The 22,967-nt window shown below is 41.6% G+C and overlaps 1 protein-coding gene across 2 annotated transcripts; it reads left to right on the top strand.

The window, feature by feature from the left end:
- The first annotated feature begins 31 nt into the window (after window positions 1–31).
- LOC118309639 (growth/differentiation factor 11-like) lies at window positions 32–22,510 on the top strand. 2 transcript variants are annotated; one of them, XM_035632005.2, is made up of 4 exons: window positions 32–715; window positions 3,032–3,559; window positions 16,369–16,742; window positions 19,306–22,510. In XM_035632005.2, the coding sequence occupies exons 2-4, from the start codon at window positions 3,145–3,147 to the stop codon at window positions 19,684–19,686; spliced, it is 1,170 nt and encodes a 389-aa protein (XP_035487898.1). In that variant the 5' UTR covers window positions 32–715; window positions 3,032–3,144; the 3' UTR covers window positions 19,687–22,510. The 2 variants fall into 2 exon arrangements, with proteins under 2 accessions (XP_035487898.1, XP_035487900.1); XM_035632007.2 differs by lacking the exon at window positions 32–715 and having other exon boundaries at window positions 2,719–3,559; window positions 19,309–22,510.
- Window positions 22,511–22,967: the final 457 nt, after the last annotated feature.

The following is a 22,967-nucleotide window of genomic DNA, read 5'->3' on the forward strand; positions in this document are numbered from 1 at the left end:
GGCCGCGGCAGCTTGATGATGTGGCTTTTCCCGGTGGCAGCCACAGCAGCCACTGGCCTGCGGCTGCAGCTGCCACTGTTCGTGGCGGCAGCCACCGACCGCCGGTTGTTTGTAGTGGTCTTGAGCTGGAAGAGGTTTCAGGAAGTGAAGTGGTGTAACCGTTGTTAATGTACACATTATATTTTTAGGTTATTTGTATTGCTTGAGTTATTATAGTGTGTTTGTGTTTCTTATTGTAAAGTATTATGGGATTAATTATAAAGATTTTATGATTCCAAAGCAAAATCACTGTCTTGCACAAATCAGTTTATTGTTAACTTACGATGATCATTTCATTTTCATATAAAGCACTTTGGGTATTGTTTCATTTATATATTTAAAGACTGACATTTCTGGTCCCCTTGCCTGTGAGTGAATGTCCCTGCACATCGTTTGGCAAAGAAAAGTGCTCTATAAATTAAATTTATTATTATTATTATTATTTTTATCATTGTGGTTTGAGGTCTTTATCTGTTATTGGTCATCTGCAGTTTACAGATGGAAATTCAAGTCAATAATTGTGGTCAGAGATGAATAAGTGTGGTTGATCAGCATGTGCTCTGGCTGGTCAGTGGCTGCTGCTATAAACAGCGGCAAAAACAAATAAATCGTTTTTGTTTTTTTCAGATATTGCTCATATTGATCCATGACAACAAGGCCTGCCAGGTGTTTTCAGGTGAGTTTGATGTTTTGTGAGTACTTTGTGCCAGAGTAAATGGGAGGTTTAGGGAAAGAAAGTGCAATAAAAAAGCAACTTAATACACGTAAATACAAACCACTGACCTTAAAATCTTTGTCGCCTGTTACTTTGGCAAACACTACATCCTTTTTCATTTCAGTAAGATAACATTGTGGTCAGATCAGGGAACTGAGCACGACATCAGCAGTGTACAGCACACACTCAGAAAAGCCTGCGGAGAGTGTTTTATCACACGGATCTAATGATTACAGCAGAGTCATGATGCAGTTCTGTCCTACACTGCAGGTCCTGTCTAAATAAAATGCCCAATCAGGGCATTCATGTAGATCCCCAGTGGGAACATGAGAGTAATGAAATTGTGCATCCCTGCAGAGAGAAACAGAGGCATGACAGCCTGTCAACAATGATGGTCATAATGGTACAGTCTGATACAGTTCCATGTAGGGTTCATATGACAAAGCACATGTTAATATCATATGAACAGCTTTTGCATTAACTGCTACGTGTTTGCATTGCAAATCAGGTCTGAATTGGTGACATTCATTTAATTTAACATAAATAAAATACAAAACATCATTGCCATTATTTTCATCATATACTGTGGGTACATGGGGAGGGGAAGGGGGAAAGGCTTGAAAAACCTTTAGTCAGTAAAACCCACCCCTGTAATTTCTGTCTGAGCTCATGATGTTTTGTCCTGTTATTCTGAGGCGTTAAAGGAGTTTGATGAAAAAAGACCCCCCCCCAAACCAATTTAAAATACTATTAATAATAATAATGATAATAATAATAACAACAATCTGTTAAGTAAAGTGTTGACTTCAGGGATTGTAACATCAAGTCCACGAATGAAAGTGTTTTGACAGTTAAGATTTTCTATAGAGCTATATGCCATATATACTCTGTAATATAATAACGTCTATGGACATTTCACAATGAAGTATATCACAATCTGACCACAGTGAGAAGTGAAAGATGCAGCTCACACGAACACCTTCTGAAACATGACCTGCTCTGCAGCTGCAACTGTCTTTTTCTCCAGCAGATGACACTAGTCAGTCAGTGATGCCACCATGGCTTCAGGCAACTCAGTGCTCCAAAAGAGGTGCAACCGTGGAACTCTGTTGCAGAAATATCACAACTTTAATTCAACATGTCTACAGTCAAGGGAGAGAGTATTTTGAAAAGTACCATGATATGTAGCTGCACAACTTTTGTTAAGATTCTGAGAGTTTTGCATGTACTGTGGGCGTTTATGAATGAGAAATGATTCACACAAGGCTTAAAATTCTCATGAAACTTTAATTGGACATATTTACCTCTAAAAAGTAGTATAGTTTGATTTTTAAGCAAATCTACATGAAAAAGTATGCAGACCTGCTGCTGCTGCTGCTGCTGCTGTTGTCGCATTGTTACAAAACCTATCGATATATTAACCATTTATGTTTTTATTCTTTTTTTGCTTCACCATGTTGCCTAAAGCACTGAGCATTTTAAAATCGCAATGCTGCAGGACATTGTCCAGTTTGTATAAAGTAGATTCACTTTTCTGCTTTATATTGAGGTACTTTGACGCTCAGTTCTAAGAGCCCAGCTTGCATGGGAAGACCTCGTGCGACATCTAAATAATCTGCATCTGACCATGTGGTAGACCCACATTCGGATCCATATAAAGTTATTTTATTATGTATTGAAATGCCGCGTAAATATCTGGATGTGGAGATTTCTGGGAGAAAACATGTGCCTTATTTATTTATTTTTTACTCTACAGTTTATTTATTTTATGCCACCATCATAATTACTTAATTGGGCAATATCTCTAATGCGAGACATTGTTTGTCACAGTAAAAACATTTATACTCCCATAACAGTGCGTGCACCCTCCCTTCGCTCTGTCCCTCTTGACTTGGTGACAGACCTAAAAGCCTTTTGTTGCAATCTTAGCCAATGGAGACGGATTACGACACCGGGCAGCTGAGATATATAAAGAGCCCCTTTTTGACCGCACTTGCACATTCTTCAGTGACACTTCTGAACATTCACACACCTCCATGGACTAAATTGTACAGAAGAACCACAAAAAAACCAACATCCTACTACACGTGAGCAGGCTATGCATTCATCAGACAGATAATTCACTTTCAATCCACACAGCCTGTGCCGAGAAACACTGGGACGCACTTTTTTTTTTTGTGGAAAATTTATTGCAAAGGCTCCTGCTGCAAGAAAAAGGCAACTTCGGGGTGATCGTACGGGATTAGATGCATGCCACTGATCCCCTGCCTTTTGTAGGATAAGGCGAGGAGCGGCGCACGTCGGACAGAGGGGATATAACGGAGTACAGGGAGTAAAAAGACAAGAAAGATAACCGGAAAAGTTGCGTTGCCTGGTGTCCGCGCATCGTCATGCCGAGGTACAACTTCTTACTGTGCTTGATGGTGCTCATCTCTCTGGGACAATCGGGGAGCGATGAGCCCAATCTGCTGCTGCCTCCTGCCAGCGAGACGCCCACGGACGCCGGGCTGTCCCTGCTGGACGAGGACGCCGGCGCCCACGAGTGCTCTGCCTGTGTTTGGAGGGAGCAGAGCAAAGTGCTGCGACTGGAGACCATTAAGTCCCAGATCCTGAGCAAGCTGCGTCTCAAGCAGGCGCCCAACATCAGCCGGGAGGTGGTCAATCAGCTGCTGCCCAAGGCGCCTCCGCTCCAGCAGCTCCTGGACCACCACGACTTCCAGGGGGACGCGTCGTCCCAGGACGAGTTCATGGAGGAGGATGAGTACCACGCCACCACGGAGTCCGTGATCACCATGGCCTCTGAGCGTGAGTAGCCTAACCGTTTACCAGCCAACAGCGTTGTCTCCAAACGCGCAGTGCGCGTAATTGCGGGGCGCAGATAGGTTCGAGCGACTCGGGCCTGCTGCGCGGACAGTGGAGCCGCTGGGGCTCGGCCAGGTCAGTGGCCCAAGACACTTTTTGTCCAGATCAGGATTGTGGGGGTCCACGCTGTGTGTGTGAAGCGGACTGATACAATTAGACAAATGGCCCTGGTCAGCTGTTGGCCACTGCTGTCAAATTAGGGATTACGTGTGGACCTGGTCAATCAATACTCAGCAGCATACGGAGCCTCGTCACTCAATGTGGCCTGATGAACTTTTGTTTTGGTGGTGGTGATGATGATGATGATGATGATGATGATGACGGGGCCGAGTCCCGTTGGAGCCCGGTGTCCAGTGGCTATGTGCTCAGCCCCCTTCCTGCTGTCACGTTTAAACTTCTACCCCCTCGGATGAGTCCTGGTGTTTGACAGGGAGTGAACGCGTGACAGACCCGCCTGAATGTCAAGTGCATTATTAATGATAATGCAGCATTTGGCCGGCAGTTGCGTCACGTTGCCCCTTTATGTCCTGTTTTGCATAAAAGCCCTAAATTCTGGGGTTATGATCACGTCGCGAGGCCCTCTGATTATTGCCCCCTGACAATTTGCTTGCCCTCTCATTTCCCATAAATCCACAGATAAACCGCAGGCAGGGCCCTCGGAGACATTTTATAAAATTACTGTTGAACCCTGGCAGCTGTGCTCTATCGGTCTTTTATAGGAGGCTCTACCGGTTTCCCTGCTGTTCATCGCAGTGAGAAAAAGTGTGTCCAAAAAGCTGCTATTGTTCCCCTCATGCAGCGGCCCCCCTCGGCCGCACTTGCCTTTTAAATGCGAAGTTTATAGGCGCAGCTCGTTTTTTTTTTTTTTTTCACCACGAGTACACAAAGACAGAGAATCACTTAGTGTCGAGGGGAGTGTGTGACCTTTTCCTGGCGAATTGCGGGGTTCAACAACATTTACACACGTAATATATTCTGCACAGGGCGGATGAAACACACTCCAAATAATCGTTTTTTTCTTAAGCCTACTATCTTCTCTGCATTGTCTGCTATATATTCTATACCAATATCTATCTATCGATCTGTCTGTCTATCTTTCTATCTATGTATCTATCTACCTATCTATCTATCTATCTTTGCAAACAAAAGGAGCCTTGCTTCCTCTAGAGGTAAATTAGTTTTTGAATAAACCTGGTGCAGATCTATTTTAAATAATTTTGTAGTTTAATAATGTTGTCACCCTCTTCACCTGTCCTAACAGCCCCACCTGTCTCCATGTATGGCAAAGAAAAAACATCACGGCTCACGTCATCTGAATATTTTTATCTATCCATCTATCTATCTATTTATCTATTTATATATCCACCATCTATCTATCTATCTATCTATCTATCACCATTCCATGTATATTTGCTCACAAAAACGTGCGGGGTACACTGTATGCTGACATGCTGACAGCTACGATTTTCTGTAATAACTTGCTGTGATCTCCTGCACTGGATTATTCCCTCTCCACCTGTAAATATAGAAACATATTGTAACACACTCAGCTGTACAGTGAGGGCAAACAATAACCTCAAACTATGTTTTTGAACCTTTTGCTTCCCATCCTCTGCACGCACGCACGCATGCACACACACACACACACACACACACACAAGCGCACACACACACACACACACACACACACACACACCATACGATCCTCAAAGAAAGGTATAATGCATGATGGGTAAATGCAGGTTTCAACAGCCTCATGCCTGCCAGAGGAGGTAATGACTGACATTACTGCTGTATCTGTCATGTTACAGCACTTCCTCTCTGTTCTGTACGTCTCATCTCTTCATGTCAGCTGCAGTTTTTTATCATCTGCACCCCCCCCCCCCATCCCCCCCACCCCGCCCACACATTCCTCCCCCTCCGCTCTCCTTCCCTCTCTTCTTTTCTCCGGTACTCATGGAAGAGTTGAGAGAATGAGTGCATCTCTTTTGCCTGTGGCGCCTTAGTGATCCCACAGGATTAAAAGTGCCTTTTTCGGTCTCTCTGATAGAAGGAGGACTTCAAACACTATTCCCTGCGCACCTCGAACCCAATCACCCTTTCACGGTCGTGCACACTGCCTTTGATGGGCCATGTGGGTTCACACAGTACATACTGAACTGGACCTGTGCCAGAGTTGCTTCTTAGTATTCACTCAAGGTACGTGGGTGCCGCAGTGGGGGTTGAGAGGGTCCATGCTTCTTGGTCTCTAATTACTATGAAATTTCATGGAAAAGTACAGCTATTTATATCATAGTGCAGCACTTTATGTTCTGAAACATCTCCCTCCATACAGTGTGTTGTGTAGGTAACTGCTCCGCTCGCTGTTCACACGTAACAAACGGCTCAGTTTATGAACTCACTTCATCCCGGTCATTTTCTAATGCTGCGCTGAGAAAGAGTGTTGGCTTTTTATTAACTAATCTATTTGCATTAACATATGAATGCAAATACTGAACTGTGGAGTTCGTGTATGTTGATTTATGTGCGTAATTGTCGTGGGTGTGTGTGCAGAGTGTGTATTTTGGAGCTTGGTTTGTTTTGCCTGAGGTGGGGTTAGGATTTGACCCCACTAGTCTCCCATTTGTCACTTGTCCAAGACATTGGGTCCAGACCTTCCTCTGCAATCAGTGACCTTCTCGTTTTGAGGCTGATTAACCACACATTATTTCACTTCTAGAAACTCGTTGGAAACAGTTCAAATTGTTCTGATAGAGCACATCAGGAGTATAGGGTGTGAAGAAAAGTGGCACCTCTGATGACTCCCTTTACTGCTCTTGTGGTTATATCACCACTCGTTTTGCAGGAAAGCTTCTTGTACTCTTGATGGGGTTTTGCTTTGGGTTAACCTTTTCGCTCTTACAGTCATTTTGAGATTGTCCAGTAAGAGAGAATCCAGCAGAGAGCAGCACTAGCTTAGCCTTCCTCCCAGACATTATTCCCTAACATAATTTTATTCCAGCAATTCAGTGTGTCCAGAGTGTGGGAAAATCAGTGACTGTTTACAGAGAAACACTTTCAGGATTAATACAGAGGTTTAGGTCTAAAGAAGATCACAGAACAAAAAAATTGGCTCAGCTCCTCTTGAAACTTCGCACTTTGTTAAACAGTTTTTTATAAATGGTTTGTGTAGTCCACGTGACTGTGTGTAGGCTTTGACAAACTTATATAATTTATTATTATTATATACTGGCATTATTATGTAATCCTGTGAAGACGAGGCACATTCAGTTCAAGCACACATGTAAAGGTGTGAATGTACAAATTTCCACATGTGCACACTTGTGTAGGTGCATAAGGATGCTCTCTGTGTGTGTGTCTCTCTCTCTCTCACACACACACACACACACACACACACTAACACACACTCCAGAGAAAAGTTCTCCTATTGACAAAAAGGGTCACAGAGTTCACAGCTATGTGATATATTGGAAGAGGAGACTATTAACCTCATCGGGTCTCTTTCTTTGGCAGCAAAGACGAACCGGTAGTAACTTGAACACTTATCCCCCTTCACACAAACACACACACACACACTCCTCTACTAACCACTCCCACAAAAAAACAAGTCTTTTATAGTGTTGACCCTATAAAAGGGTCATTTCCTGAAGGTGCAGGAACCATAAAAATTAAGAGGGAGAGCGCTAAAAGGACAGAGCAGCAGAAGTCGGACTGTCTTCAACTCACTGGCCAGTGTTTGCTGGAAGTTGATGACTATGTGAGGCTTTTATAGATTTATTTATTTCATGGAGGTCTCAGTTTGACGATGACACCTGTTCTCCCTGTGTAGTTGCTGACATCAGTTGAGGGAAAGATAAACTTTGGTGTTGGATTGTTTGGACGCTGGGGCACGACTGGTTTGTTCAAAAAGGGGGTAAAAACTTAAGAAAGAAAGGTCTGTAGGACTGTAGAAATTGCACAACATACTGTCAACTTTATGGCTAATAAAATTTCAAAGGGACCAATGTCTATTAATACAGGGACAAAATTTCCCCAGGACCTCAGGAATCTCACTCCTTCCACCCTCCTTCCCCTCTTCCCACGCTCCTATGTACCAGTCCCTGCAGCCGGCCTTTTCTTTTGCATTTGGGAATATGTTGCTTTGGAATTTAATGCATGCTTTTACCAAAAATACAACCATGAGAAGTTTGGAGGACGGAGGCAAGACTGCGTGCAATGTCAGTTAGTGGACGTGACTGTGCAAGAATATTTTTTCGACCCCTGCTTTATCTGCTGGTGTGTGTGTATCAACTGCCGAGCTCCTCATTGCTTCTTTAAAGGATTTCAAAGCGTGTGATTGAGTTAGGTGCACCACGGCTCCTGCTGCGGGTATGAAAGGGGGTGGAGGGAAGAAGGGAGTGAGTCCGCAGGGAGCAACAAGCAGCCCAGTCCTATCCTAAAGGGACAGAAATCATGGAAGGGTTTTATAGGTACAATTAAAAAGACCTGAAACAGATGTTTCGTTTCACTAATAAAGGAAATAATTACTTCGGACCAGTAATTAAGCCCTGTGTAGGGACATGAGTGAGGAGGAGGAGGAGGAGGGGAGTGAAAAGATAAAATGGAGATCATTGAGGGGATTATTGTTGATGGATGCGTTCAGGCTTTGTGTGGTCGTGTGCGAGGAGCTGCTCAGGATCAGTTTATGGAAGAGTCCATTAAATCTAAGAGCCGTTTAAGCAAAGGAAATGCTGCATGGGCATAATGTCGGATCCCACGAGGGAGCCACTGTGTTGGAAAGAAGCACAATTAACAGTGGATTAGCTCATGATTATCTACATGAAAATTTAATTAGCCTCTTTTCTGTGCAAAGGAGAGCAGCGTCTCGCTGTATTTATCACCTGTGGTTGTGTGTCTGCCCGCTGTATCACATCACTCGAGGAAGTTCATTATGAAAATGCACAGGCGAAGTGATTTCTTTAGGGACGAGAGCAGAGTATGATTTATATAATGTACAGCACAGATGGATGAGGAGAAGCTCGTAAAAGGAGCCATAGATATTTTCATGTTGCATAAGTAGCACAACTTTGTCTTTGGAGAAAACTCTGACTCTGGGCTCAGGCTCTGACAGATTTGGGTGGCTTCAGGGATTATTTTAGTCGCTGAGTGAGACACTTTCCGAGAGAAATATGGCACCGTGCTGAGCATTTATGAGCATATGTGTGTGTGTGTGTGTGTGTGTGTGTGTGTGTGTATGTGTTCATGCAGTTTGAGAGTAGTTTGAGCAACAGTAAATACATTAATGATGATCACCCCACTAGCCACAGTGACATGCATATATATGAACGCAGTTAATACATGAGATGTAAAAGACAGAAATAACAGAAATGGACAATGTAGACACAAATTGAAATTAGAATTTTTCTTAAATGCAGGATGGAAGTCTTGTGTGTATAATGGTCTTAAGGTGGTCAGTAAACTATTTTTTTTACCTGCAGTCGAAGGTTATCGTCATTGTCATTGGTGTTTTATTTAAGCCACATGGTGTTTCTCCATGTTAATATGGGAACAGTTACCAGAGGGTATGATGTAAGATACGAGAGAAGACAGAGAGGAGAGAATCATCAAAATGTTCTGTGGGAAATCTGGGCTCATCTATGAATTGGTTTCTTGAATGCACTGATTGCTGAGTCAAGGGAAGCATTGTCACAAGATGACAAAGATAAATGTGGGCATCGTCTGCATAATAAGATACTAAAATAAGTATGAGGGATCATCCTAGCCAGAGCACATGGACTGTGGTCTGTGGAGAACTGTTTATTTCATGTGAACAGACACAACATATAACATGGACACACATTCCTGATGTGAACAAGATAGAATAAATGGAACCAAGAAAATAAAAGCAAATCTTTTAGTAAACTGGTCTAGTCTCACCTGTGATGTTGCAGTGATTTTAACAGCCACATTAAGAAAATGACAGTGTCAGCTATACTACGACGACCTTAAGAACATATCTTGTATTAAAGAAATTTGGAAAAACTTCTGTCGACTTTATTACTGTAATGGTGAGTTTACAGCTGCTCTAAAAAGAATGGATAACACAGATGCAGCGGATTATATAGGGGAGTTCCTCATTGAGACCAAGGCAGGGGGTTATATCTATCTGTCTGTCGAATCCTGTCTGTCAAATGGTTGATTTCAAAATACTGCTGTTGGTCAAGCACTGAATGGTTTAGGACCAAAACACATTCATGATCTACCTTTACATTGTGAACCACCCTCTTGGACTCCCAGAGAGCTGCAGGTCTGCTGCAACTCCTGGTTCTTCTAACTTTGTGTCTCTGCCCTTTTCTTAAATCAAAGAGTTACTTTGATACTAGTCAAACAAACAAAGGTAAAGATAAAAACAAAGATTGTGTAAATCCATTTAAGTTTTAAAATGTTTTGCATTGTATGCATTGTAGGGTTTGGCTGTGCTTGTTACATTGAGCCATAATAAATAATAATAATAAGAAGAAAAAGGCAACTAATGCTAAAATCATAGCTGTTGTGATCTATAACCATGTGTCTGTCATACATGCTGATTTATTTTCAGAACCCGTTTTCTTTGGGAACATTTGTCTTCAGTACAGCAACTCGATGGCCAGCAGTGCAGTGTGACAATAATGTCCTTTGGTTATTCAAATTTATTCAACAGATGGATTGTGCTATCCAGAGAACTCAGAATAAAACAGTCAGGCAAAACATATACAGAGCACATTATCACCACATTTAGTGACAGTGAGATAGATAGTTTCCATCGCTCTGTTCTCCCTTCTTATATGCTCACTCACTCACTCACTTACTTACTTACTTACTTACTTACTGTAGCTAGGCCAGCTCACTAAGTCTGAATGTCAAAGTTTCCTTAATGTTTTTGCAGTGGATGTGATGTGTGAGTTAAAACACACGCTGACACTTCGACATGATGTATTTTGGGTAACTTGATTAAAAGTGTCAGGATGCAGGCAATGAAGAAGAAAGAAAAGTACATATACATGTAAAATATCATTAGAGGTTTAATCCAAATAAAAGTCAACACAACTCCTTCCATAAATGAATAGAGTAAAATTGTATTGTCTACTTTTTATGCTTTATGTGGATTGGACCGTAATGGTCAGTGGCTCAAATTCAGCAGGTACAAAATGAGTTTGTCTTTTCTCAACAACTCTTGTCACTGATGGTCTTTATTGAAAATAAATCACTTCATTAAAGTAGTCTTAGAGTTTCATCATGCAGGGATGTTTCCTGTATTTACAAAAAAATAATAATTCAGAATTAAAGAATTAAGACTAGTTAAAAAAATGTATACTGTGACTGAAGCCTTTCAACAGTCTAAAGCACCATCAGTCAGGACCGTCTTTCTGCATTGTCCCGTTGAGATTGCTGCTTGTATGGAATAAGAGAAAAGTTTTTGGTTTCAACTTTTGGAAGCAGAGCAGAGCATTGTCTTCTGACATTAACGTCTTGCATGTATGTGTGGATGCACACGAACACAGGCGTTGAGACCTCAGCATGCTTCCTGCTGTCCAGCTGTCCACCTTATTGCAGTTCACTGCACGCTCACTCTTTTCACGCTCTGTCCCTGTCCTGCTGGAGATGTCCCACAGACGTTCCCCTTATAATACAATCATATATAACCTGACACACTAAAAGCAATGAGCTTTGAGTCTATTTGCTGATGTCAGTCAGTTTAGAGCTTGTGCGTGTTGTGTGTGTTTATGTGCAGTTGCATGTTTCCGTGTGTGTGTGTGTGTGTGTGTGTGTGTGTGTGTGTTCGCTGAACTAGAACAGGGAGCATTAGGAGGTGTCTTTTGTTGCTCCTGGGGGGCTACTGTGCTCAGTCCTAATAGGAGTCTTGTGCCTGCCGTTGTCCCAGGGGACAGCTTTTGAATGAGGGGGTCTAACTTCACACACCCCCCCGTCCATCCCCAGCTCGAGCCTGGCCTCCCCCACTACCCTCTCCCGTCCCCTGGGAGTGGCTGAGGGACAAAGAGGGAGTGGGGTTGGGGTGGGATGGGATGTTTGAGGGGGTGCACTGTGGCCCCTGTCTTATTAGAAGGGTCGTGAACGTGTCACGATGATTAATATGCCGAGGTGCGTGGGGATACCCTAGAGTCACATTTATTCAACATGAAGGCTCCCAAACACACACTCACCACAAAATGGCACATTTGCATTTCCCATTAAGAAAAGAAAATATAGATATATATATGCAAATGTAACTCCTATCTAGTTTTATACCATTATGCATTATCCATTTGGACATTAACAAAAGATGACCATTTCTCTCCCAACCCCACTTCAGCTGAGTTTTCTCACCTGATTGGCATATGTTACCACAAATCTATACAACACGCACAGGACTGCTTTTCAAGAGTTTGGGGGGAAAAGTAAACCTCTATGACATTTTTTTCTTTCTTGAGATGTAAGATAAATATGTGTGAAGTTTATTTTCAAAGCTCAAACATCTGTGATGATAAACTATGGTTAATCCATGAAATCACATTAACCTTCCTGTCACCAGTCACCAGAGCACCATCTTTTTTTTTGCTGCCTGATCATTGACAAAGAAAATAAAAACTATTTTGGCATAAGGTTATGAAACAGCTAAGCTCATTTTCTTGTTTTGTTTTTTTTTCTTTTACAAACAATTAAAGCTTGTCATGTAGTTTATCCTACTGCAATGATTGAGTTGAGGAGGTATTTCTTTGCAGTAAATATAGTCAGGTTGCTCCTCGTTGCTCAAGTGCAAGAGACGGCAGCACAGAGATCTGTACCAAGAAAGTATAAACTTTTGTGAACTTCCTCATGTGCATTCCCATTTATTATCCATCCACTCCATATAAAGAATCTCCTTTTTTTCCACATAATATAACATTTAGGCACACCCTCTGGTAACATGTTACCCATTCATCTTATAAATACTTCAACTTCCCCTCTCCATCTGTTTTCAACTGTTTTATTAAAAGCATTTAACTTCAAAATTGCCCACAGTTGTATTGAAACGGACAGATGGCGGCGTGAATAAACCCTTACATCCTATATGTCTCCCTTTACATGCATGTATAGGAGGTGGTGGGCTAACTATAGGACACAGGTATCCAGGGAATCCACCAGATGTTTGATAGGCTCACCTGCAGGCCTGCTGGGTGTTGGCAGTAAAATTCATGCGCTGCATATGCAGCAATTATACCACAGGGAAATAAGCTGCTGTAATAATGAAGTAGGCTGGAAAGATGAGGAGGAAAGGCAAACAACCCTGTTTCTTTTTGGAAAAACACACCATACTCCATACTTCACATGGGTTTTACTAGGTTTTTTTAATATCTATGGTTTATATCTTACTGTAAAGGCTTTAGTTTCTATCCTTATCAGTCTGGCCGGGGGGAGCGAGGTGTTCGGGCTCCAGTAGGTGGGGCTGACCACAAACCAGAATATCTGTCCCAACTGCAGGATTGAAATCAGAGTGTTAAAACAATGAGCTACCACTACGAAAAGTGTTCAGGAAATTAAGCTGTAAAAACACTCCTGCAGTTCCAGTGAAATTGTTACCTCTTCCAACACGAGTGTGTTATGGGAGCAATGTTAGCTGAGGTAGAAGGATTAAATAACCCGTTGGTTTGCTGATCTTTACAAGCTATTAGCTTTTGCCCAAGTGGACTGGAAGATGTAGGGTGTAATTAAGCTGCTCCATGGTTTGCCGCCTACTTGTGCACTTACAGGATCTATAAAGGCATAAATTGATTTTGCCTATCAATGCAGTCATTGTTTAACATGACAGAGCTCGTATGCTGTGCAGGTGTGTTTAATAACTAGGGATCACGACACACAGGCCCCGCTTCTCAGATTACTACTCCTCAAGAAAGGCCTCTGCTCAAGAAACGGAACCATTTCAGCCATGCGGTGTTCTGTGGATTGTTTCCTTTTCCCCTCTCAAGAACTCAGCAAAAGCACTGAGAATAGTTAGCGAAAGAAGCGCTGGTGTGTATCTGTCACCATCTGCAGCGATTCAAAACAGCAAAAAAAGTAGTAATAACAAGTAAACCCCAAGCAAACTGCAGAATCATTCATTCCCAGTTTTGTGCTGATGAGCGAACACAACACCGCCCACGTTAATTGCCGTGACCCCAGCAACCCACCAAAAGGAACATTGACATATTGTTTGTCCAGCGTGAGACACTGTATAATTTACACTCACTAATGACTGTCCCTGGAAATACAGGCTGAAGGACCACGTCTGTCCCTGGCTTGGCCCTTATTCAATGTTCGCTCCGTCTCTTCTAATGGATAGTCCATCTGTACCTCGGTGAATTCATATCCCTCAATGCATGCCCATAATTCAATTACAACACTTGTTTAGTGTAAAAAGAAAACAACCCGGAGCAGTGTTACCTCCTGGTCAACTGAGGTTTTATAAACAATTCACCATTGGCTGGAGAATCTCCACCCTACTCAAAAAAAAAATCGAACTGTGGCTGATTCAGTGCTGTTGTGTGTCTGCGATTTCAAATGATTCTCTGGTGAAAAGACGTGTTGTGAAGAAAGACATATTACCATTGCCATAAGGTCGACCTTGACCTTCAAACTCAATCTGGCTATTAGGGGCTGCCCCTCCCCAGCACCACTGAGATGTAAAGAGGCTGACGGTTTTGACCCCTGATCCCATTTCTTAACTAGGCTGAGGTGCCAAATAACCTTTTGACCCAGGAAGCATTTGCAGGTTGCCTGAGCAACCTCAGATTTAGCAGTGATTGACAGGTCCATGCAGTTTTTTCTCTTTTCTTTTTTTTTAACGGTTGAGCAACAACACTCCTCTTCAAGATAAGAAACGGAAAACAGCAGTTAATCTGCTAAAATCTGGAGTTTGAATATGTCAAATATGCTCAGAGAAAACGGGGAGATTAAATATTCTTTTGTACTCTGTTGGCAAATTATTATGCCAGATAGACGCAGAATAAATTTCCCTTAATAAATGAACGCTTTACATGGAAATTAATGTATGAATGCAATGGATGGGTGTCATTATATCAGATGGAGGTCTATGTAAATGAACCATGTGCAGATTTGACATGTGGTGCACATCACAGAAAGACCAGCGCTGAGGATCATGACAGGAATAAATCTGTGGACATGAGGAGACGCCTTGTGTTCTTTGACGTAACCCATAATCCACACCCCAAGTATATTTGTGAGAAGCGAGAGCCACAAAAAAAAAAACTTGAGATGTTTTAATTTTGCTAGTTGTGGCGTCGCGGTCAACCATTTAATTTCAACTGACCCAGGGGAATCTAAGGTTACCATCTGGCTACTGGCCACCATTGCTGATCCTTGTTTCAATATGTAAATGTGTCTGTTTTCCAACCTGGATGTAATCACAAACGTAACCTGACAAACAACAGGATCGTGATAACCCACTGCAGTAGGTTTACCAGAAAAAGTAGAGTTAACAGTCAATTTAGGTTCGACTGTTAAACCATATCATGCTGGGAAAGAAGGACTTATTTATGGATTATCTTTTCTTGGTTTGGCTTGCAGGTCATGTTTTATCTTCAGTTAAATACATGGAATCAGACTCAAATTCATTATTATCGCTATCCCAGAACAAGAAACTTGAGATTACATCTAAGAAAACAACCAATATCCCATATGTTGACAGCGGCAGAGTATTGTTGAGCTACAAACTCTGCACCCCCCTCTCTTTAATTCGGCCGCTCGAGTTACAGAAAACGGTGCCAGAGTTTTATCGCTTCTCAGTGACGTGTGGAGCTGTTGTCTTTGGTTTTATGATCAGTGTGCAAAACTCGTACACATTTTCCTGTGTGTAGTCCAAATAAGTGCATCTGTGCCCTTAACCTCCCAAACACTCACAACACTGTTAACAGCTCCCTCTAAAAAAAGTTTTTACTTTATCATAAAAAGCACAATGTTGTAAGTCCATGTTGGTACTTCTCATTCTACTTGGAGAACCAGTTCTGTTTGTGTGCCTGCTTTCTGCTGTGATCCATCAGCAGCTGTTCATCTGTGTTATGAGAGTCAAAGTAGCTCAAAACATTGAAAACACAAAGCCTCATTGTGTTTTCAATGGACACAGACTGTCCTGTCTTACAATTAAGAAATCTTTCTTGACCACGTACTCTCATTTCATGCAAATAAAAAAACTAAACTTTTCTGTTTGCTGTACATGGCATCTAAGTGTGGTAACTAAGAAAACTGCTCAGAGACATGTTTGATTGTGTGATTAAATAATTTCATCTTTACAAGCCTAACTTCTAACTCTGCTGGGCCTTTTATGATTTTGTGGTTTATTCCTTATTTCTCAACCCATTTGTCCAGACAGTGACTGTAGTTAAAGACATTAGATTGATATCTGTAAAACTGAAATATTCTGATTTTGCACTGCAGTTTGCTATACTGATTAAAAGGGTTAGGGTTCAATGTTTCCATCAGTGAATGATGCTGAACCATCAACGTGACCAAAAACAAAATGCAGAATCACAAATTGCATCAACAGAAATTCTGTGAAAAATATTGTAGCAGTAATGTTTATCACCATGTGTGGAAAATTGTGTGGCATTTTATGTCATTCATCAGATGGGGGGAAGTAGAAAGATGACATGAAGTGACATGTTTCAAAAGGGAAGAAACAGGGAAGTTTCAGTTCGTGGTCGGTGCATATGTCAAGAGGTATTTGTCTGATGATTATCTCAATTATCTCAATGTTCCCACAGCGGAGCCGCTGGTGCAGGTGAACGGGAAGCCGAGCTGCTGCTTCTTCAAGTTCAGCCCCAAACTGATGTTCACCAAGGTGCTGAAGGCCCAGCTGTGGGTGTACCTGCGGCCGCTGCAGCAGACCTCCACCGTCTACCTGCAGATCCTCCGCCTGAAGCCCGTCACAGAGCAGGGCAGCCGCCACATCCGCATACGCTCCCTGAAGATCGAGCTCAACTCCAGAGTGGGCCACTGGCAAAGTATTGACTTTAAGCACGTGTTGCAGAACTGGTTCAAGCAGCCGCACACCAACTGGGGAATCGACATCAACGCCTTTGACGAGAGCGGCAATGATCTGGCAGTTACTTCGCTGAGGCCTGGGGAGGAGGGGCTGGTAAGGACCCTCAGACCTGTCCCTGGGGCAGGGGGGTAATCACTTCCATCGCAGCTCACATTCATGCAGATGTCAATTCAAATTTCAATCAAAGGAGGGCTGCTAAAATTAAGTTAGTGAAAAAACAAACAAACTTGATTTGAAGGGGAAATCACTTTGTTGACAACTGCACGGAACGAAAAACCTGTTTAAAATATAGTCACGGGGAAAAGACTCTTATGTCATCTCTAGCTACACATTACATTTATGTTAGTCTCCATTGTGAGTCCTGTGTTGTTTCCCTTACCTCCTTTATGTTTTATAATCTGAAACGATTCCAACCATTGCACTACTGCCTGAACAGCAAACAGTCACACTTTAAAGGAACGAATGGTTTCAGACCGACGTGTGGTTGAAACTACAATCATTTCAACGATCTGAATCACACTGTAAATCTCCGGAGAGAGTGTGGTGTCTTGAAGGGTGACGGTGGGCGTTGATATAAGGGAAGAGCAGTTTTTTCTGTAATCTAAAATTGTGGATAATCCTTTATTTCCATCATGTCCATAGAATCAAATTGGTGGATTAAAGAAAGACAACACACAAGTAAATGGGAAGTTTATGAGTTAGTCATGTATTGAAATATCACCCACAGTTTTGCCCTTGAATCCTGGAACCATAAAACAGACACGACCACACTCTGTATTGACTTCAGTACAGAGAAAACACAGCTGCTGTTTGGATCCGCCCTCATCATTTAGTCATCACCACATCCCATCTTCAGATCTACTGCAATTAACAACTACAACTAAATATTTCTACATTTTTCCATTATCATGTTGTTAGGATGCTTCTGGGCCTCGGAGTTTGAGAGGGTTCTTGTACACAATATATATCACCAGACCTGCCTTGGCCCACATATTTGCTTGGATTATTTTTCTTTTCCACGATGAAGAGCTGGGTTTATGTGCAATGTAATGGATGGAGCTGCACGGATGAGTTCAAACTTCAGTCTCACAGCAAACCCATCCGTGAACCATTAATCTAGTTAGAAACCCCAGAGTTACTCCGACTGACAGTTACATACCACATCTATGTTGAATTATGTAGGCCAGTCATCCCAGTTAAGCAACACCAAATATTTACCAAGTGGTCATTTGGGTCAGATCTTCACAACACATATCAGAGGTCAGCTCTGGTGTCTCGGCCAATAAATCGCTGCCCTCTGAGCATAGAGAGTGCACAGTGTGCATTATTATTCTTGAGGCGGAAAAAAGGGAAGGATCAAAAACACAGGCAAGTGTACAAAAATAAAACAAAACACAAGCAAAGAAAGAGTCAAACTCTGCTTCTCGCTGATCCTCTGGGTCTTTTTTCTACAACAAAAGCCCTGAAGGCCAAGCTGACATGGTCTCCCCCCAACGGCCTTTCAGCTTATTTCCTCTTTTGAATGCGTCACAAAAAACTGTGCTCAAGCCCAGCTGGAATCACTGTGGGGAGAGGAAGGCTTTGTAAAACAAACATGATAGAGTAAAATATTTGATCCGCTTGCTTTGCCCAAAGGTCAAGGTTATGTTAGGCTGCAGATGACCTCCCGGGTCATGGATCAAACCGAGCATACAGAGTCAGCTATCGGTGTTATGAAAGAGTAGTTTCTTCTCGGTGATCTTTGAATCGCTGCTGAAACGGCTCATTGTGCTTTAAAGATGACAAATTCATTTTATATTTTATTTCAAGCAGCCTAATAAGATGTTTGTCTCTTTGGCTCATTTGGCACGGCCCAACTGTTAACGGTTTAGTTTGGGAATAACTTTGCAGTAACTATTATTAATGCTGGACTAAATCAGAGATCATCAAACCTCTTCATGTGCTTCATAAACTGAGGACTTCAGATTAATTTTACTGGAAAACTCCACTCCAGTGGAAATAATATATAATAGTATTTTTTTTATTACTATTCTGTGCTGCATTGTCATGGTTACGTCATGGTTACTCCTCCGATCAAATACTGTCTTTGACTTTAGTGAGCTGTAAAATGACATGAAACCAGCAGGTTAAGCTTATTGGTCTTGTTTCTTTGACTCATTGTAAAAGGACAGTGAAGTTTTTTATATTGTTTTACAATTATCAATCATATTAATCAAATTTCTAAAAAAGTAAAACTGAAATATCATGTTGTCATAGGTTGTACAACACTTCAGTACTGAGTCTAAGCAGCTTTGGCAGCAATTGTAGTCTCTAGTCTTCTGGAGTGGGACGTGACGAGCTTTGGTTTGTTTACACCATTACTAGGTTTTTTTTAATTTATATTTCCTCAACGTGCTCTTTTACAGTGTCATTTTTACTAAACATTGATGTACATTATACCCCCACAACATACAAGTACTAAGGAAACATAAGCAAACCCAAAACATAACCTTGTATTTTCCCCTGCTCACAGGCCACAAAAAGCAGCTCAACTCACAGATGTTGATGATAACTTTACTTTACTTTATCTTTACATTATATATAGGCATGTCTCTGCTGTTGTTCTCTTATAACCACCTATTTCTCTCCGTCCTGCCCCTCTTCCCCCTGGTTCCAGCAGCCGTTCCTGGAAGTGAAGGTTCTCGAGACGACCAAACGCTCCCGTAGAAACCTGGGCCTGGACTGCGACGAGCACTCCACAGAGTCTCGCTGCTGCCGCTACCCTCTGACTGTGGATTTCGAGGCCTTCGGCTGGGACTGGATCATTGCTCCCAAACGCTACAAAGCCAACTACTGCTCCGGCCAGTGCGAGTACATGTTCATGCAGAAATACCCACACACCCACCTGGTGCAGCACGCCAACCCCCGAGGCTCGGCAGGGCCCTGCTGTACCCCGACCAAGATGTCCCCCATTAACATGCTCTACTTCAATGACAAGCAGCAGATCATCCACGGCAAGATCCCGGGGATGGTGGTGGACAGATGTGGCTGCTCTTAGGCTGCAGGGGGAGACGCACACTTGTGCACAGCCTCCAACCACCCAAAACCCTTACGGAGCTCTCCCCTGGCACCAGAATCCACTCCTCGGCACCGGATTTCACTTTTGCTCAGCCACAAAAACATCCCACTGAGTTTCCATTTTTCTGGTAATTAAATCGATTCTAACTGTAAAAAAGAAAAAGAAAAAATTTTAAAAAAAAGTTTTAAATGAAATATGAATTAAAAAGGGACTGAGTGATGGAAATACAGTACATGATGAATAATTTAAAGAGGTTGTACTTATGGAGCAGCTTCAGAAAATGGTAAATGAGACAAAACTATGTTATAGAGTATGTGCTAGTTTTGTGGGCTTTTAAAAAAGATTTTGTTTGTATGTCTGTTTGTTTGTTTGTTTGTTTAGTTTTTTTTCCGTCGCATCTTTGTGAAATGTCCAGGTTAGTGGATTGAGATGACAGGAGACTTGAGCATTTACAATATTTTTTAAAGCAGTTTCAGTCCTATGGTTGAGGTTGGAGATAATCCATTCACAGATCCACTTACTTATCAGTGAGATTTGATCAACAAAAGGGGGAATGAACAATATTTTTTAATAATCCATCACTTTGGTGAAAAGATCAAAGATCCCCATTGGAAATACTCAATCAAAAATCTTGTTTACAGACATTCAGAGATGAGCTCTAGAGATGTACAGTGTCGATGAGATCCAAAACCAAACCTATGCCCTCGGTCACTGTCCCCAGTGGGACAAAACCCTTTTCCCAGTTAATTGGATCTTTTTTTGTTTTTTGTAAGTGGACAGTCTAAAGACTTGCACACTAAAGTCTGAAACCAAACTATAATGTAGATGCACTCTGAAGTCGTTCTGCACCGGAGGACGAAGAAGGAGGAGGAAGAGCGCAGGTCCAGCAGGACTGACAAGAACTAAGACAGATTTTTCTTCTTCTGTGTCTGGAAAATACATTTTTTAATACCTTCAATTTTTTTACATTAAATGTTTAAAACAGAGTAGTGAATGCACTCTCTTTTAACTTGAAGAGGCCTGGAACTGAGCATATCATACAAACAAAATCTATAACCTGTACTAAACACACAAAGGTTCACTCTGCTATAACCTGTGTTAAAAATACACCGTCGAGCTAGTTTCAGAAAAGATTAATACCTTTTATAAGTCACAACAAACCACGTAATGTGCAAAAGAAAAATGAAGAGACCATAACACGACTTCTGACTTAACTTTAGAAAACATATTTGCATTGTGAAATGCCCCTGATCCACTTCCGCCTCAGCTCATCATTATCATTATGGAGAAAATATTGTTAGTGCTTGAACACAGTGTAGATTAGAATGCTTGAAGTCTCTCTTTGTCTCCTGGATGTCAAAGCAAAGATATCATTTTGTTGTAAACGAAAGCACTATGCTGTTGGATAAAGGAAGAGCCTTCTGACATTATATATAAATGATATATGTATATATTTTTAAAAAAAAGGGGTACAAAAACCTTTTTGGGGGCACTCTACCTTACCAACAATAAATTTTGCACTATGGGACGTTCATGGCGTGAGGAGGTAAAGTGTTGTCTGTGTTTTACCAAGCACAAGATAGCTTGTACAGTATAGGATTAAAAAAAAAAAAAAAAAAAAAAAGCTATTCAAGCTTCTGGTGATAAACCATAAACTAGAGAGGTTATCACTTCTTTTTGATACCATCACGCTTTCCTGACTTTTGTCTGAAGCGGGGGCCTGTCCATACACTCACACACTTCTATCCAATCTGGAACCTGGACGTACTGAACCAGCGGCCTGAAAGGCCTCCTCGCCCGCTGTGGGCGATAAGTCTTGTGTGTAATAAGTGTCTGGATCGATGAACATAGAATGCTTTAACTGGAGATGGCCCGCCCACCAACTTTAATCTGTTACCATGTTAGAGAGACGACGTTCTTTTGACTCAAGCGACGTGTTGACCGTCTTGCATAGACATGTTTTTGCCTTTGTGTGTATTTTTAAGTGAAAGGGACCCATGTAAGGATGGGAAGAGTATCCAGGGATTGTTAGCCAAAGTAGAGGATGACATGTTGTGTGCTGTAACTTTTGTGATCGCAGGAATATGCTAGAACATTTCAAAGGGAGAGACAAGCTGGTTTAGGGGCAGTGGTTGGAAATAATTCAACTGGTCAATTGTCTATTTATTAATATTAATTACAATGCATTTCAAAGTCTGTCTACCTCACTTTAGTCTTCTAAAAAAAAAACTTGCTTTTTTAAAATTTGTCATCGATCAATCTGTGCAAACATTTAACCCATAAGCCCCCCCCCCCCCCCCCCCCCCCCCCCCCCAAAAAAAAAGATTTAGATGAAAACCACAGGGTCCCCTTGCTCTCAGGTTCAGATTGAGTTATTGACAGAGTGACTGATGGTAGCGGCTCTGGTAATGTGTGGTCAAAAGAAATATTATTAATAGCTGTGCCCACATCTATGGCTTAACAATGGTTAAAGCTGTTGAGAAGTTGCATTTTGAATTTTAGTGTTTGTATACTGGTATGTGTGAGAGTGTTTTCATATAAATATATGAGAGGAAGAAATCTCTATGTAAATACCTACCCAAATGTGGACATTTATGATGTTTTGGACAGGTTCACCGCTTCTCAAGTTTTTTTCACTTTCCCCCTTCATCCCTCCGTTCTTTGTGTACCTAAAAAAAAATATCACCCCAACTTTGTAGTTTAATGGTTGTGCATATGAATAACTGTTCAATTGTTATTTTTGCCTTTTGTTGTTTATTTACTGTCATTTTTCTTTTGTACAATAAATCATTTATTTAGCTTATGAGGTTTTTACTTTTTCAACTTGATTCTACTGTATGTCTTTAGCTAAACTACAGGATCATTAAGTCAGCAAATTGACAAGGAAATATCTATCAATTTGTGGATATCATCTAACATGACTGGACCCACCACACCAAGTATGACTGCAGAATCATAAAGGTAAATATAATTTAGGAGTTGGAGATCTTCAGTAGAAGATTGAGCACATTTGGTAAATGATGTGGTGTGCAGTAGGCTGAAGTCCATACTTCACTGGGACAATCATTTTGTGTAACTTTGTATCACTTATTGTGCTAACATAACTTTCAAGTTGAATATTACTCTCAGAATATAACACTGTCACGTATTAATTTATGCACATCAAATTACAAAACAATTAGATACTGCAACATACTCACATAAATATAACAGGCCTAAATCTATGAAGAATTTGTTGTTAGGTTTAACTTGTCACTTAG

Source organism: Scophthalmus maximus, chromosome 6 (assembly GCF_022379125.1).
Source record: "Scophthalmus maximus strain ysfricsl-2021 chromosome 6, ASM2237912v1, whole genome shotgun sequence".
NCBI classification, from domain to species: Eukaryota; Metazoa; Chordata; class Actinopteri; order Pleuronectiformes; family Scophthalmidae; genus Scophthalmus; species Scophthalmus maximus.